This window comes from Neltuma alba, unplaced genomic scaffold (genome assembly GCF_004799145.2).
Source record: "Neltuma alba isolate B1F8T4 unplaced genomic scaffold, ASM479914v2 tig00011756_pilon, whole genome shotgun sequence".
In the NCBI taxonomy this organism is placed as follows: Eukaryota; Viridiplantae; Streptophyta; class Magnoliopsida; order Fabales; family Fabaceae; genus Neltuma; species Neltuma alba.
Genome location: NW_021636384.1, coordinates 202132 through 219329, shown reverse-complemented (window position 1 = coordinate 219329; position 17198 = coordinate 202132). Strand labels below are relative to the sequence as shown.

General features: G+C 34.2%; 2 protein-coding genes across 9 annotated transcripts; both read left to right on the top strand.

The window, feature by feature from the left end:
- Positions 1–615: 615 nt before the first annotated feature.
- LOC114717579 (DNA polymerase eta) lies at positions 616–9615 on the top strand. Of its 7 annotated transcripts, none has more exons than XM_028902791.1 (16): positions 616–753; positions 1715–1835; positions 1910–2021; positions 2115–2285; positions 2614–2778; positions 2902–3005; positions 3228–3347; positions 3669–3792; positions 5058–5171; positions 5434–5646; positions 6465–6573; positions 6661–6761; positions 8119–8161; positions 8257–8375; positions 8655–8760; positions 9044–9615. In XM_028902791.1, the coding sequence occupies exons 1-16, from the start codon at positions 678–680 to the stop codon at positions 9331–9333; spliced, it is 2088 nt and encodes a 695-aa protein (XP_028758624.1). In that variant the 5' UTR covers positions 616–677; the 3' UTR covers positions 9334–9615. The 7 variants fall into 7 exon arrangements, with proteins under 7 accessions (XP_028758624.1, XP_028758623.1, XP_028758622.1 ...); XM_028902790.1 differs by having other exon boundaries at positions 8092–8161; XM_028902789.1 differs by having other exon boundaries at positions 8086–8161.
- Positions 9616–12294: 2679 nt separating this feature from the next.
- On the top strand, positions 12295–16668 carry LOC114717581 (haloacid dehalogenase-like hydrolase domain-containing protein 3). 2 transcript variants are annotated; one of them, XM_028902795.1, is made up of 5 exons: positions 12295–12473; positions 12673–12746; positions 14328–14717; positions 15376–15582; positions 16105–16668. In XM_028902795.1, the coding sequence occupies exons 2-5, from the start codon at positions 12711–12713 to the stop codon at positions 16399–16401; spliced, it is 930 nt and encodes a 309-aa protein (XP_028758628.1). In that variant the 5' UTR covers positions 12295–12473; positions 12673–12710; the 3' UTR covers positions 16402–16668. The 2 variants fall into 2 exon arrangements, with proteins under 2 accessions (XP_028758628.1, XP_028758630.1); XM_028902797.1 differs by lacking the exon at positions 12673–12746.
- The last annotated feature ends 530 nt before the right edge of the window (positions 16669–17198 follow it).

Sequence of the window (17198 nt, the reverse complement as noted above, 5' to 3'; positions counted from 1 at the left end):
TGATAGAACAATGCAGGAAATCTGTCTTTTTGGAGCTTTTAGGTTGCCCATCTGATTAAAAGCCTTTTTAATCTTCATACCATCGATATCTCTACCTAAGTCTTCCAACATAGCATTTGACACATTGCCCCATCTCTATTTTGTTTCAATCCAGATTCGATTGTAATTGTCTTCTCCAAACATGTTTTCATAAAAGCTTTGGAAAAGCTTTACAATTATCTCCTCATCATCTGTCCAGCCTCCTTTATCATCTTTTAACATACTTACTCTATTTCTTCTTCTTTTGGTTAAAGTCTTCATATGATAGTACTTTGTATTCCTGTCACCATGTTCAATCCCCTATCACTTAATAAGTGTGATTTTTTATGATTTTTTTAAACATGATTTTTTAAAATTATTATCCCAACAATTCTTTTATTTTTTGTTTTCAAAACTTATTCTAAAAAACAATTTTATAAAATTGTTTTGAGAATAAGAAAACAAAGAACAAAAATAAATAGGTCCTATGATTTGAAACTTCAAAAATAAAAACTGAAGATGACAGCAATTCTGAGGAAAAAAATTGTATTAACCCAAATAATAACTAAATCAGGCAAAAAAAAAAAAACTTTAAAATGCAAGAGGGAGGGAAAAGGGCATTTGGTGGGAACCGGGAAGCGAAGAAGGGGAGGGAAACGATGCCAGTGGCTACGCGAGAGACATCTGATGCCAGAATTATTGCTCACGTAGATATGGATTGCTTCTACGTTCAAGGTATCAATACCTTCTCCTCTTTCTCTTCAGGCTTTTATCATTTTCTTGTTTTTTTTTTTGATGCATTTTTTTTTTCGCTCGAGGAAGTTAATTAGGGTTCGCCAATGTCTTGAAAATCGTTGCGGATGTGAATTCTGTCAAAACCAAATATCCTTACTTACGTTTTCCTATTGTCATGCTCTGACGTAAATTTTTAGACCCATAGTTCCACAATTGTAGCCTCCCTGAAATTATTACCCAGCTGTCTTTTTAGTTTCAAACTTCATTTTCCTGTTTTCCAGCCTTTACATTTAGTGCCCCCAGTTTCACTGAGTTTAATCGTTAAAGGCTAAGTTGCATCACTTACTAGTTTGCTACTAATATCCCTGTACTTAAGGTTGCCATTTACAGTAAGATAAAAGACAGGTGGGACTGTAATGATATGTTTGTTTCTACAGCCATTTCCATATGCATATGATTCTGTAATTAAGGTTATTTGGCTCAGGGGAAGGATGTGTCTGTTAGATTGAGTAAAACTATGGGTTATTTCCTGACTTGTGTTAATACATAATATAGATGTTAAAGGAACTTCGGTTAGTGAACTGATATATAATTCTTTTAAATACCAGCGGGTGTTTAAACTTGAAAGTGTTATTTATTTATTTATTTTTTTCCGGCGATGCCCTGGAAATTCAAATTAAGGAGCTTTTGTTTCCGCTTATGTATAATATGTACATCTTGAGAGTTGAGTACATCTAACTGTCACTGGGGCGGCTGAGCCGTATATTCTTAGGAATACATAGTAATTCATGTATATTGTCTTCTTAAGTATTTATTTCTAATATTGAAGAGTAATGTCTGTTTTCTATTCGGTCGAAACAAATGTCTGTTTTCCATTCAGCATTGCTTTTCTCCCTTATTCAACATTGTATTTATCTCTCTGTCAATTTGTATAAGCTAATTATATTATATTTTCTTCTAGTTGAACAGCGAAAGCAGCCAAGTTTAAGGGGCTTGCCTACTGCTGTCATACAGTACAACTCATATAAAGGTGGGGCCTTAATTGCTGTGAGCTATGAGGCCCGTAAATATGGTGTGAAGCGGTAAGGACTCTGCATAAAGAAAGTGCTTCAAATCTTTGACGGTTAGAAGTTAACCATTTACTGAATTTCTTCAGTTCAATGAGAGGTGATGAAGCACAGGAGGTGTGCCCGCAAATTCAGTTGGTTCAAGTCCCAGTAGCACGTGGTAAAGCTGACCTCAACACATATCGTAATGCAGGTTCAGAGGTGATTTGAGAACAGAACTTTAACTACCTTAAAATATGTTTTCAACGATATCATTTTACTGAGATTGAAATAACTGAATTTCATGTTTACCAGGTTGTATCAGTCCTTGCGAGCAAGGGTCGTTGTGAGAGGGCTTCAATTGATGAAGTTTATATGGATCTTACTGAAGCTGCCGAAGCAATGCTAAAGGAATCTTCTCCAGAAAACCTGGATGATATTCATGAGGAAGTTCTCAAGTCACATGTTTTGGGGCTCCATGTTGAGGTCAAAAACTATGCTTAAAAGATATTGCACCTTCTATGCTCTTTTTCTTGATTTTAAGGAACTATATCTTGTATATTCCGATGCTTAACAGGTTTTATTTATTTATTTCTGCTTCCTGTGTTAATGCTAAATCGATGGTTGGTCTTCTGAAATCAACCAATTAACATATAAAATCCATTGGAAGTCATACTTATTCATAAGTCATGAATAGTACAACTCATCTTAGCCTCTATGCAACATATGGGCTCATATTTAGTTAATCTTATAGCCTGTTAAGCATGAGAGGCATGACCATGTGAACTTCACTGGAAAATGATTTTGCATTCAGGATGAACGTGATGCGAAAAGAGAAGTTAGGAAGTGGCTTTGCAGGAGTGATGCTGATTACCATGATAAACTATTGGCTTGTGGGGCCATCATTGTTGCTGAACTCAGGATGCAAGTGTTGAAAGAAACTGAATTCACATGTTCTGCTGGTATTGCTCATAACAAGGTGAGAAGCAGGCTCAATATGCTTTGATGTCTTTTCTCTTGTCTTTAACTACCAACTTTTCTACTTAAAGATGATTCTGTGATCTTTATATTGCCATTGACTTGTATCATATTTTGTTCACAGATGCTTGCTAAACTTGCTAGTGCTATGAACAAACCTGCACAACAAACTATTGTGCCACGTTCATCTGTCAAAGGATTGCTCGAGTCTTTTCCAATAAAGAAAATGTATTTAATTAATTATACTTTATAATTTCTTCTATTAAACTACTAAGTCAATTTGGGTTAACTTTTAAGCCATACCCTATTGAGCTTATATTTCTTTTTATGTTTTTGACAATATCAACAAAGCTGAGCCAGCTTTGTTGACGAGGAGATTGGTAATCTCTTTTGAGCTATTACTTGTGCAATTTTGATAATGCATGATGTTGAAGAATGTTTGCTTTTCAGGAAACAGCTTGGGGGAAAGCTGGGGAGTTCTTTGCAAAGTGATCTTGGTGTCAATACTGTTGGCGAGTTGCTTAAGTTTTCAGAGGAGAAGCTACAACAACGTTATGGAATCAATACGGGGTGACTATCTACCTTTTAATATTTGTTACACTTGTAGAATACTAGAATGTTGGTGGCTATATATTATTGATTTATTTGTGCAATCCTACATTTTTAAACTAGCAATTTTTGTTTCCTAAGTTAATGCCATGGCATCTATTACTGCTATGTAGAAGGCATGATTATTTTGACCCAAATTACATGGGGTATTGCGTGCATTTCAAGTTTTGTGCATACAGGACTCCTAGTTTTACCTTGCTTCATGGCTATTGGTTGTCCATTTGTGTCTTTTTAGCAACCTGTAATCTGCCATTCCTGATTCTACCTATTACAGCATTGCAGTACTTGGCTATGGAATATTGCAAGAGGTATCAATGGGGAAGAAGTGGAAGGGCGTCTACTACCTAAGAGCCATGGTTCTGGCAAAACATTTCCTGGGCCTCAGGCTTTGAAGACAATTTCTTCAGTAATTATCCTCCTCTAAACTTGTCAAATCACATGCGACTTGATTTATGGTGACACTGCTTTCTGCAGCATGGTATTTAAATGGCTATTTGGCAGCAATAGCTTCTATAAATATAAAATGTCATTTGATGCACTAAATCATTAATTATGGAAAGCTGTATCTAGATTCAGTTGTTATAGTTACATATGTTCTAATGATGCTCTAACCATCTCAATGTGCAATGATTAACAATTCCATCCTAAACTTCAGCCTAATAATTCTGTAATAGTCTGATGTTCTTCAATATCCACGTTTTAGAAGTGGTTCCATTTATGGTTTATCTCTTGTGACTGCTATTCTTTCTTCATTTTTACAAAATCTGCTTGTTGGGAATACCGTGAAACTTGGGCCTTTGGACCATATGCTTCATGTCATATCATACAATTAACTAATTTAGTCTTGAAATTTGATGAAGCATGCTCCTTTCTTTTGGCTTTTGAGGTCTTTTCAGCAATATACAATCCGAAAGTCTTATTTCTGATCACTTAATTACAATTTTTGCTATTGAGATTTCCTAGATCATCCACTTTCAGATTTGCAAACATGGCAACTTTCACTTTCAATGGTGTATCGAATCTTAAAGGACCTCTTTCTTCCTATTTCTTCTGCTTGATTCTACCAATTCTTCTTAACTGTTGAGATCTGCCATGTTCCCTGCCCCCTCTTATTCTGTAATTATCCCAAGTCTCAACTATCAAATTGATGTTGAGTCTTAAAGAGTCTCCGACATGTGTGTGCAGGCTGAGGGGCTTTTTTTTTTTTTGGATGAAAATAGGCTGACTTGCATATCACTGACATAAAATGAGACCAAATTACTTTTCTTTTGGAAGGGAAATATATAATTATAAGGGATTCCTTTTGTTTAATTACATAACAGAGGAGTGGATGTTAAAGAAAATATGCCCACGGCGAAACATAGTTTATTGAAGGCAGCGTGATTCCATAACATGGTTTAAATCCTTTTTTTTCCCTTAAATCTTTGCACAGTTTATTTTCTCATTACTATTTTTTGTTGTTTATTGGATCAGATTCTCTCATTGCCCCAAAATAATTGAAATGCCTTAGACTCTTCAATTTTCTTAATGAGTTTACTGGCTGGCTTCTTTTGAGAAATTTGTTATTGGATTTTTATTAGTTAGATGACTTGGAACTCGACTCACAGTTTCACATGCAAGAAAATCCGTTTCATTACATTGCTTTGTACTGTTATTTGTTTCTTTCTTCAGGTTCAGCACTGGCTTAATCAATTGTGTGAAGAGCTGAGTGAGCGTCTTCAATCTGACTTGGATCAAAATAAGCGTATTGCACGCACACTGACTCTGCATGCTAGAACATATAAGGTGGCTTTTCTATAACTGATCTGTGCATGATTTTCTGTATTTAGATAAACGTACTATTCTCACTTTTTCATTAGTCTTTTATTGTAAACTAGATGTAAGCCTTGTAGTTGTACGGAATCTGAAATGAGTAACATTGTTCATGACTTATAAATAATGCAGCTTACTATAAATTTTATGTTATATATCGAGACATTGATTATGAATTTTTTTAGTAATTTAATTCTATTTTATTTTATCTATTGAGGTTTTTCTTTGACAACAGGGTGATTCGGATTCGCATAAAAACTTCCCTTCTAAATCCTGTCCACTAAGATATGGGGCTGCAAAGATTCAAGAAGATGCTATAAATCTGTTTCAAGCTGGATTACGTGAATATATTGGCTTTCACAACAATAAATCTCAGGGAAGCCAAAACAGCAGTTGGGGAATAACATCACTTTCTGTTGGTGCAAGTAAAATGGTCAACATACCATCTGTAAGTTTGAATTGTTGTGTAAATATAAGCTGTATTTCTTGTGTTCAACTTGTGGCCTCTGACATGGGCTCACCTTGAAATAGTGAGCTATTGTGCTGGATTTCAAAGTCGAAAGAACTCTGCACTAAGATGCTATTTGCTTGTTCCTTCAGTTATTGATACAAGTCGGGTTGTAAATTAGTTCATCATTTCATTTAGATGCTTTCATACGTTGACATATTTACTAGAAGCATTTGAATTGAACCAGGCTAGTTGCCCATGATCATATGAGGTCGTCAACTGCTAATGTTTGTCCACTTTTTTACCTTGGAGATATTGAGTATTACACTAAATCTCCCTTCAAGTTGGGCTGCATTGCCCCTAATATTCTTTTTGTTTTAAAAATCACTCTCGGGTCCCATTACATTTGATATGTATTGCAAAAACCTCATTTCTAATTTATTTTTTATAGCAACATAAATATAAATTTTCTGCACAATATGCATTGCTTTGAAAAGTAGAATTTCTTAATTATCTTGATATCAATTTAACAGTTCTGTGGTTACATTAACGTTAGAATAACATTTTCATATTATTTAAAAGATTAACTTCTTTGACTATAAGTAAATTGAAAGTTTTTGCAGTTTATATCAAATGTCAATGGAGTTTTGTATAACTTTTAAAACAAGAGCGGTGTGTATCAAGTGTCGTTTAGCGAAATTCCATACGTTAGTGTAATTTACTCAAACATATTTAGTTTGCTTGGTGGAGCATAGCAATTTTTCTTTTGGATAATTATATTTCAAAAACTTAAGTCTTTTGAATTGTATTGTTGCTAGGGAACACATTCAATTGTTAAATACTTTGGTGGGCAATTGCCACCCTCCTCATCTCTGAAACAGCCCCCAGAAAATGTAATCCATGAAGCTGCCCCATCTTCACCTTCAGGTTATGTCATATCATCAAGTTGAATTACTTGTTAATTTTTTTTCCCTCCATTCCATATAATCTAACGGTGGCAGTATGCCAAAACAGGCAGCGAAAGTTGTTCGGGATTGAATTCATATGAATCACAGCTTGGATATCCTGAAGAAGACACAAGAGTGAAATATTTAAAGGCTAGTTTTGGTGAACAGGTTCAAAGCTTTTATGTGGACTTTTAAAATAATCCATTGGTTTGGTTGCTGTATATGTTATTTAGAAACATGAAATAATCCACAAATTTGATTCCTCTTATATAATAGCTTACCAGATGCATGGCTTTTATTAGGCGAAGCCTCTAAGCTCAATTTTATCAAGAACAAACATAAACAGTACTTTCATGTCAGAAACGATTTCTAAGGAATCTGTTCTGTTGAAACAAACAAAAAATAGTCCTCTATGGATATTTCTGTTGCCCGTAAATGTCAGGTGCTGCTTCTAGTCTTAACTTGTTCATTCTTTCTCACGGCTTAATAGCAGTATCTGGGTTAGCTGGTTAGTTACTTTATTGTAATTGATCCGCGTCCAACTACATTAAGCCCCTTTATCAAAGAATATCCAGTACTTCTAATCTGCGTACTTTTTCTATTTACATCTTTTATGTTGCTTCTCTTACCGCTCTAGTTTAAGTTATAAAAATATTAATTATTCTGGAAAAGCACTCAATTATCTTAAGTTTTTTGGTCGGCTGCGGATCCTTTGGTTTCATTTTAAAGGGCCTTCTGTCCCTTGTATTTTCATTTGTATCTGTAGAATTTACACAACCATTCCTTTTTGTAGAGTTTATCTTCCTTTAAGTTTTCAGGATTCTTTTGGCTTCACAGCACTGAACATCCTGTGAGCTTATTTGATTACCCACTTTTAGTTTCATCACCTAATCCTAGGATTTCTAATCTGTATAAATTTTAGTTTATTAAAAGATGTTCTGCTGGATGGTTTACTACTCTTTGCTGAAGTTAGTTAGGAAGTTACTAATCAAATATCTCTTGAAGACTCTTGCAACTTTGTTCCAGTTTTTGGTAACCTATGACACAGATATTTATAAGGATTGATTGACAAAGACCATGCCAAAATGATGTTTATAGAAATATAGGATAGTGATTGTAACTGGCAAAATCGGTTTTATTTCTGGCTCGTAGGCACCTTTGCCCGTTATTTTATCTGGGCTTCAATGTTCTAAACTTTCCAACCCTGCTGGCCTCTCAATTTTGACACAGACTAACTGATATTTCTTGTGATAATCTTCTCAATTGATAACTGATGCCATGATCCTCGTTTATGGATATATGCTCGAGTCCTTTTAATTGTATGACCTCTGACTGCCTTTTTTTCTTTGACAACATGACCTCTGGGTGCTTTGATGATATAATTTTCCTTCTTTGCCTACAATAACATGTCAAATCAACTGCTTTTATTATCTATATGCAAATTCATTTTTAGCAGAAGACGTGAAATCATATTTTTAAAATTAAGATACAGTTGCAGGACTCATCTTGCGACTTATCCAGGCAGGGAGATGGCTTGACTGAAGAATCTCCCCTTTCATCCTCCCAAGGTACAAGATTTTACACTGACTTTAATAACCTTGTTTTCATTTATCTCCTCCCCCCCCCCCCCTCGCTTCCCATCTGACATTGTGACCTGTGGCAGCTTTTCATTCGTGGAATGAAAATGGAACAACTGAGAGAGAGGCACAACCAGAGCCTAAGCGCATTCATGCTATTCCTACATTGAAAGCGGTTGTGAAGAAAAATACAGCTAAAGAAAAGGTTCTAGTGTGCTCTGTGAGATGATTTTAACTGATATACTTTGTCTGGGTTCTAGATCTTTATCATGTTTCAGACTCTATCGGTCGGTCAAATAAAAATTGCTTCTTTTACTGGGCATTACAAAGTTTCTAGTGTACTCTATTACTACCACTTCGAAAGCTTAGGAAATGAAAAGAACGGGGATTTCACTTTCCAGTTCAATTGTTGTCGTTAATATGGAGGTTGAACCATGAATATAATGTCAATGTAAGTTACTAACTTCTATATATATGGCTACAGGGCAATTGCTCAATTTTAGAACTTTTCAAGAATTACAGTGATCAGTGTACTTCTTCGGAGAAGCAGCATGCTACTAATGCCCAAACTGGAAAAACATCATCAATAGGTAATCTTCTAATCCACTTCCTATTATCAGAATACACAGATATGTAGATGTATCAAGTGAGATGAGGGACGTCTGATAAGAAGTGGGAGAAATAACTATTCATTATTATATTACAAATCAATGGTCAAGCTTAATGAAGAATCATTATGCGTAAGAAATTATATCTTTCTTGATTCTGCATTATTAATCTGTGATTTCTCCTGTGAACGCATGAATGGAGATAATCCAATAATATGCCCTCTGCTTTGTCTTCCATATTCTTTTAAGCGACATAAATCTGCAGGATCTGAGTCTAATTATAATAGTGATTCAACATGTAATCAAGTTGAGTCGCTAAAAGAGATCTATTGCGAAGCAATTGGGACAAACAATCGGGGAAGTAGTTCAACTCAAGCGGTAGAAGGAAGACCATCATGGAGTTATAGAATGGAGGAGATTGACCCCTCTGTAGTTGATGAGTTACCACCAGAAATTCAACAAGAGTTTCGAGCCTGGCTTAGGCCCCTTAAGCGGCCCAATGTAGTTAAAAGAGGTTCTATCATTACCCACTATTTCTCTGGCAACAAAAATTGACCAACATGATTCGATTAGTGGTACTGTTCTACTGTAAATAATGACACTGATATTTCAGGTTAAAATATTAGTATATGTATAGTGATTTGTTTCAACAGGCTTAGTCAAGGAATGGCGTTGTGTTGTATGATAGGTGCTGTAGTGTGAATGTGATTGGTCTCATATTTTATTATTCATTCCTCTAGTGTTGAATCCCAAGAAAGCTGGCTTTGGAGAATCTTGTGCAAATCGATTTTGGATTTTTTTCCCCCCCGTGGTAGATAAATAATTGTATACAGTGCTCATGAGGTGAGGTCTTTGCTTTTGCCTTTATCTTATTGTGTTTTGATGATCTCGATAGTTCCTGTTTGCCATATTACGTGTTATGTAATTAGATTCTATGTTGCCTCACATGCTATTCCATTTATACAAACGAAGTGCCTAGTCCCTCCAAATCCCTTCAAATATAAATACAAGATTTCGTTAACTAATTTATGAAGATTAAAAGCATTAGTTAAGTTATTTATAATTAGTATATAAAAAATGTCACCTTTCCAAAAATATCTCTTGAAAAATGTATTTGGATAATTATTGAGTATGAAAACTGATTTATACATGAAGGATTTGAGACTTTAGAGGTAAATTGTTTATGTCGTGGGATTTTAAGAGTATTTAATTAAGCATTGCCCTAATCTTAGTGTTAGGGGTCAATTTACCTAAAATTTTTGTTAAATAAATAAATAGCATTAATATGTTAATGTTAATGATAGTATAAATCTTGTTTAGAAGATAACATTTGTCCCTTGTTTGTTGACCAAATGAAGCAATGAAACGTAAGAACCTAATACCCGACTAGGTTATGAGCAAAAACAAAACAAGCAACGTTTGAAGCTTTCGTCATTTTGAGCATCTCGCCACGCAAAATTCAGGAGTTGCATCTGTACAATAGTTGCTGTGAATTGAACTTATAATAAGGACTCGGGTGGTATTTGTAGTACCTGTGTTTTAATTTTGGATACAAAAAATTTCAGGTGATTTGAGTTACCAGGATTAGGACATGTTTTCAGATTTAAAGAGTATTTACAGAGATAGTTACAAGGTCTTTTTTCTTCCTTTTTTTTTTTGTGCTAAAGCATAGGTATCCTTCTATTGAAGGTAATCCTATTTAAAATACTGTCAGGTACTAAATATGGGTATCTCTTTCCGCGGGGATTCTTCTTATTGGTTGCTGGATTTGTACTCATAGTTATAAGCAAACTTCTTACATATTGGACCAATTCTTGTTTGCTGGTAGGTGTGTTTTTTTCATTGGAGACGCAAGCCTAATTGGGCTAAGAAGCGAGCCCAAGGACTGTAAGGTCAAGGTTGTCATTCAATTATTTTTTTAAAGGAAAAAAAATCTAATTATTTTATTTAGGGTGACGTAATGAGTGGTAGTAATTTATTTATTTAATAAATAAGGTCGGAAATTCCAAAGTTTTGGCGCAAAGGAAACAGAAACAAGAGGGACACGTGTGAGCATAACATGACGTTGAAATAAGGAATCCAAAATCCAATCCACGGTTTTCATAGGCAGCGAATGGTTTTGGTAAAATCTAAATACTGTTTTTGCTTTCGCCCGTCCACGGTTTTCTGTTGCTCTTCCCCTCACGCTTCTCCTCTTTTTGCTTATCTACCCCTCCCACTTTTCGTATTTTCTCCTGAGTCCTCAGCATCAACATAACGCATTATTTGATTTTTGTTTTTTTCAAAAGCAAAACCACCTGCTATTCGAAATACTTTTATGTTTAATGACATGATTCTTTATATAGTGTAAAATCACTTAAATTAAGTTAAATAAAATATCCATTAAACTCATTTTATCTAAGCTAAGATGTATTGATCTTTAATTATTATTTCTTATCCTATATGAGTTTGCATGGCAGGCCCATAAAAATAAAAGGAAAAAATGTTGTTGGAGACCCATATGCTTTATTAAAATTGGTTTACACAAATTTTTGAGATTTAGCGTTTAGAAAATGTTAAAAATTCTCGTTGTATATATTGAAATTTATTAGCTCTTTTAAATATATTGAACTGTGAATAGTCCATAAAAGCAATTATAAAGTCTTATGATTCAAAATTAAGTGAACTGAATTATGATGAATTTAATTTTTAACTAAAAAAATATTTTATATTTCTTGATAAATTATAAAGAACAAACCTATAATAAAAATTATAATATAAATACTCTAAATCAACATACATTTAAAAATTAAATTGGAGCTTGTGTTAAGATAGACTCCCTACTTATACCCAAAAAAAAAAAAGGATTTACTCCCGACAAATTTTATATTATACTTAAATATGTAAATGGTTAGGGGAGGAAAAACTAGCGGTACATAAATGAATTTTTAATTGATGCAAAATTTATGAAAATTAAATTATTGATAAATAGTAAACTACATGAAAAATTACCTATACATATAATTTTCCGATATATTTATATTCTATAAAATACTACATCCGGTCTTATTTATAAGAGCTAGTTGACTAATTTGAAGAGATTAAGAAAAAAAAGTTAAGTTAGTTATTTATAATAAATATGTATTGTCTTTCCTAAAATATCCTTACTAATCAAGTATATTGGCTAAAACTATTATAGTTAGAAGGACTATTTTAAAAAAAAAAAGATAAATATGAGAGATAAAGTGGATTGAGATCTTATATTTAGAATCAAAATAAGAGTTTAATAAAGTCTTATATTAAGAACTGGAGGTAGTATATTACTAAATTTAAATAAAATAACTCTTATAATAAAGTTTTTACCGTAAATTTATAAATTCCAAGCCTGCAACTTGCAATGAGTCACTCGGGATGTAAAAATATTGGGGAGTTGTTGGGGCGTAGGTGCAAATGATGCATAATATGAGGGCTAGAAATGAAATACGCATCGAATCAGGGACAAAAATGGGGATCCGACAGCGAAAAACCTCCTGCTTTGCTTTCCACTTCCATTATATGCAAGAAGGAAAGCTCCTCTCTAACTCTCTCATATAAAAATGTGCCTCTCGTTTTTGGACTCTTCCATGATTGTTTGGTAGCTGAAACCAGTTATTTCAAAGCTATTGGGATTGGGCCATACCTGCTCTGCTTCTTCTTCTCCATCAGTAAAGCTAGTGGTATGAACAAAATCATCCCGTTTGATTTTTTTGCTCATATCTGGAAAGGGGTTGAACAATTTTGTCCAGATTGATCATCAGCTTTGCATGTTTCTTTCTCTTACGATTTGTCCAAATCGATTTCGGCTTCGTTTTTGCTCCTTCATCAGTGGTTTTCTTCCTCTTGATCGGACATTCAGTTTTTCTTTTCTTGTTCTAGTTCTTGAGCATCTTGTGATAGATACGTGATGCTAGCTGATGACAAGCTACATTATCTACCCAAGTCAAAACAGCGTAAATCCCTTTAATTATTTTACATTAATTTTCTTTATGGTTTTTAGTTAGCACATATCTTAAAGTAGTTTGAATAAAATTGTCTTTTAATTAAAAAAAAACTTTTTTTTTTTTTTTTGGTGAGGACCTTATATTAAAGGTAGGTCCCTTGCCCGGGGATCTACGTATAAATTCACTTTATATTGCTAGTCCTGTAAAACCGTAGGTTCACAGCCATTAAAGATGCTTATTTTCAAATGTGAGTTAATAGATTCGCGTGGGAACGTTTCTAAGATGTATATTAGCCATCCAGAGGGCTATAGGGTAGGTGGGTCAGTTGCATAGATACACCTTCTTGTTTATTAGGAAAAGGATGAGTTTGTATCTCCCTATTTCCTTTCTTTTAAATTTCTTAAAATTTTTTAGAGAGATAACCAATCGGTTTCTTTTGTTATAAGTTTTATTGCTGTTTAAAAGGTAAACCCAAGGAAAAAGAAAAAGACAGATTGTAAGAAAGAATGGAACACTGGTCCTTTGATGTTTCGTATGTTAATGCTTTGAAAGGTACTTAATTGTCATCTGATACGGTTCAGATATTGTGACTTCTTTTTCTGGCGTTGAAGTCTCGTAATGGGTACTGTTACTTTGAGTCTGAGAAGTATGAAATAAAAAGTAAGATGGTTCATTGCTTCATTATGTTTGTATAAAGGTCGGTGTATATTGACAACAGTAATAGACAGTAGAAAGGAGTTCTTTTCTGGACATGGTATATTAAGAGAGTCATTCAAACCAAGCTTCTACATGTGAAATGTATAATGCGATAGCTAGATAGCTAGAGAGCTAAATAGACTGTCTCTGAGGCTCAAACTGCAACATAGACGTTCAAGTCCAGTCTCTCTGGCATGTGAGAGAGAAGCTCCTTCAATAAACCGTGCATGAAACATTTGAGAAGCTCCAAATTTATCCATAAGCCACAATGTTTGTTAGGAGAGATACAAATATATGATCTTCATTTTTATATTATAGCATTACTAATTCTCCTATTCCAGAGTGTTTTGAGATTGATGTTCTTTTTACTGCAAGATGGATAAAAGCGCACGTCAGTATTTTATTTTATTTTTTTGGTTATTTTTCTTAACTTGCATTACAATTCCAGTCTTTTGAGTGTGTTTACGGGATATAATTGAGTAAAGCTTCTTTGAGGACATCAAATGCAATTCAGAAATCTTCGTGCTTTTTTGAAACATTGAGTGGAACTTAAATGCTAGTATGTACACTGCATCTCACAGACTAACACTTGTACATTCACTTTGACATATGGAACCTCTTTCTTTTATTTTTCTGCCTGTATTTATCTGAAATATCAATCCTATTTAATGTTGGACGCTGGTTAAGCCTCAAATTTGTATTTTTGCAGCAAAGGTTTTCTCTCTGTTTCTTCAGTAATGTCATTAGATATAGTAATTCAGTATTATAAAGCAAACATACCCTTATCTATTACTTACAGTCTGTCAGCATGCAAACAATAATTTAACTATGTAAGCTTTGTTTCAATCTTCCCATCTCAAAACTAACAAGTTGACTTTGGAATCATACATGCAGGAGGACTTTCTTGAAAGGGTGAAGGAGTTCAGTAGTTTACTTCATCAGTTGTTGTCTCTAATCAAGGTAGTGGAAACTCTTCTGACCAATATCTCAGACACCAAGGGCTTATACTTCATAATTTGTGCCACTATGTCTATCTTACCGAGACTACGCTGCATCACTGTGGATGTTACTGGTACCCTAATAGCTTACAAAGGGGAGCTTGGTGACTACTATTGCATGGCAGCCAAATCTGTTGGCCTACCATGCCCAGACTACAAACGTGTGCATGAGGGCTTTAAATTTGCATACAAAGACATGGCAACGAAGTATCCATGTTTTGGGTTTGATGCCAAAATGTCCAACATTGTGTGGTGGAAAACCTGCGTGCGAGATTCTTTTCTCAGGGTAAGATATCTGACAAAGCCATTGCAGTTGCGGGCACTTCTTATCATGATTGGTAGTTCATATGAGCATGATGCATTTTGGCCCAAGGAAAAAATATGAGCATGGTGCATAAGGACGCTAACATATTTAGTTAGATTCTAATTAGGCTTTTCAGATTATTAGCACAGGAATAATGATAATAATTAGAGAAAATTATTTAAAATTATCTAGTCTTTTTTAGAAAACGCTATCTTTCTGTCTATTTCTATAACCAATATTAACGTCTCTTGGATTTTTGTCAAATTACATAGGTCTTTCTTCTAACTTTGAGGATCCAGAGAGGAGTCTCTCAAAACAGAGAATAAATTGCATTGACCTCTAATCAATTTTGTTGAATTTATACTCAAAGTCCACCCTTGAAAGTAGAAGGAAGATGTGTGTAATTTTTTTTCTTTAAAAAACATAAAAAGAAGTTTGTGTAATTTAATTTTGTTTGCAATGAAGGTTTGTGTAGGTTGTAAAAATGAGAGGTTCATGTAACAAAAGAATTTATATGCCCTCTTTTTTTTTTGGGTGCTCAACTGTATTATAAGCTATTATAAGAAAGCACCGAGTTACAATCCTTTTTGTGCAAATTTCATTTAAAATGACGAGAGGAAAAATCTGATGTTTGTGGCAGGCTGGATATGAATACGATGAGGAGACGTTTGAGAAGATATTTAGACGAATATATGCATCCTTTGGTTCATCTGCTCCTTACAGTGTGTTTCCGGACTCCCAGCCATTTCTGAGATGGGTCCGTTCAAAGGGCCTTAAAGTTGGCCTTGTGAGCAATGCAGAGTATCGTTATCAAGATGTCATACTGCCATCCTTGGGTTTAAATGAGGTAATCTACCTATCGTCATTATCTCACTTTGTTATCTCATCTGATCTTTTGGAAAATTATCCTCAATTTTGTTCCCTTTTTGTGTAAAGTTTTGGTGAGTAAAAGGGAAAATGCTCTGTCACAATCATTCCTGTGATTTTGAGGACCCAGATCAAAAGTTCTGATAGCATTGGGTATAGTCATATACTTGTATGTATGCGTGTGTATTAAAATCTGGAGGAGGCTGGAATACTTGTGATATTTTCTGGGCATTTCTAATAATATTGAGTCTTATTTCTATTTTGGCATTTCTAATTTCTGGAATTTTAGCCCTGATAAACTTTCTAGTTATGAATCGGGAGTAGAACCAATAGGCGATGCTCGGTTATAGTTTAGAATCTGTTGTTATATGTGAGTCACAAAGCACTGCACCCTAGCCTGACTGTGTACAAAGTATAGGTTCACTGTCTGGTGTTTGTGCGTGCAAAGGGTCTGTATTAAAAATTTTGATAACAAAACTTGTGTGATGTTTGAGAAATGCAGGGCAGTGAGTGGGACTTTGGTGTGTTTTCTGGTCTTGAAGGAGTCGAGAAACCGAATCCCAGAATTTATGAGATTGCTCTTGAGAGGGCTGGAAATATTGCCCCACAAGAAGCTCTTCACATTGGAGACAGCATTCGCAAAGACTATGAACCAGCCAAGAGCATAGGTATGCATGCCCTGTTATTGGACAGATTCGAGACTCCTGATGCTGAGAATTGGAGAAAATCTGGGGCCGTTGTTCTTCCTGACTTAGTGGCAGCTCAAGAATGGCTCTCTTCTGAGAAACCAACTTCCTAGAGCAGCATTTTTAGCTCAATAATGTCTTATGTTGAGATTTTATCCCTTTACTGATTCATATGAATATGAGAAATTGAGGTCGCTGGCGGGAATCTTGGCTCAAATTTTCCTGTGTAAGTTGATATTACAATTTAGGGGCAGACTGGGAATTTGATGGAGAGGCAGCTTGCTTTTCAATTTCCTGCATCTGAATTCAGTTGTCATTTAGGCATATTCAAATGTTCTTCAGAATGACAGAATATAACGCAATGAATTGACAAACGGAATTAAAAAAATGAGTCATATAAAGAAATGGTCTCTATATGTGTTCATGTGGACATACAGACAAGAGTCTGAACTTTTAATTTTGTTCATATCTCATCTTATTTTGACTTGAAAAAAAGAAGGATTTTTTACTTTTGTTTTAACCTTTATTTTTTACTTAAGAGTCCATTTAAAGGACAAAAATCAAAACCACGTACAGATGGTACGGAACAATTCATGCCAAAGAAAAATAATTCTTATATAGCATATAATTTATTTTCTTTTTTCCTATAAAAATAAGTTAAAAAAAAAAACTTCTCTGACATTTCTCACATTTTTAAGAGTAAATTTCAGGTAAAATTATAATGTAATTCCAAGAAAAAATATATTAAAAAATTTCATGACAAATGAATATCAAGTTCAAAAGTAAGAAAATGATAAACATTTATGATTCGTACTGTTCACTTGTGATTTTTGTTTTTTTAATGATCATACTCCTTTAATTCAAAATATAAATCTATTTTATAATATAATTTATATTATAAAATAAGTTT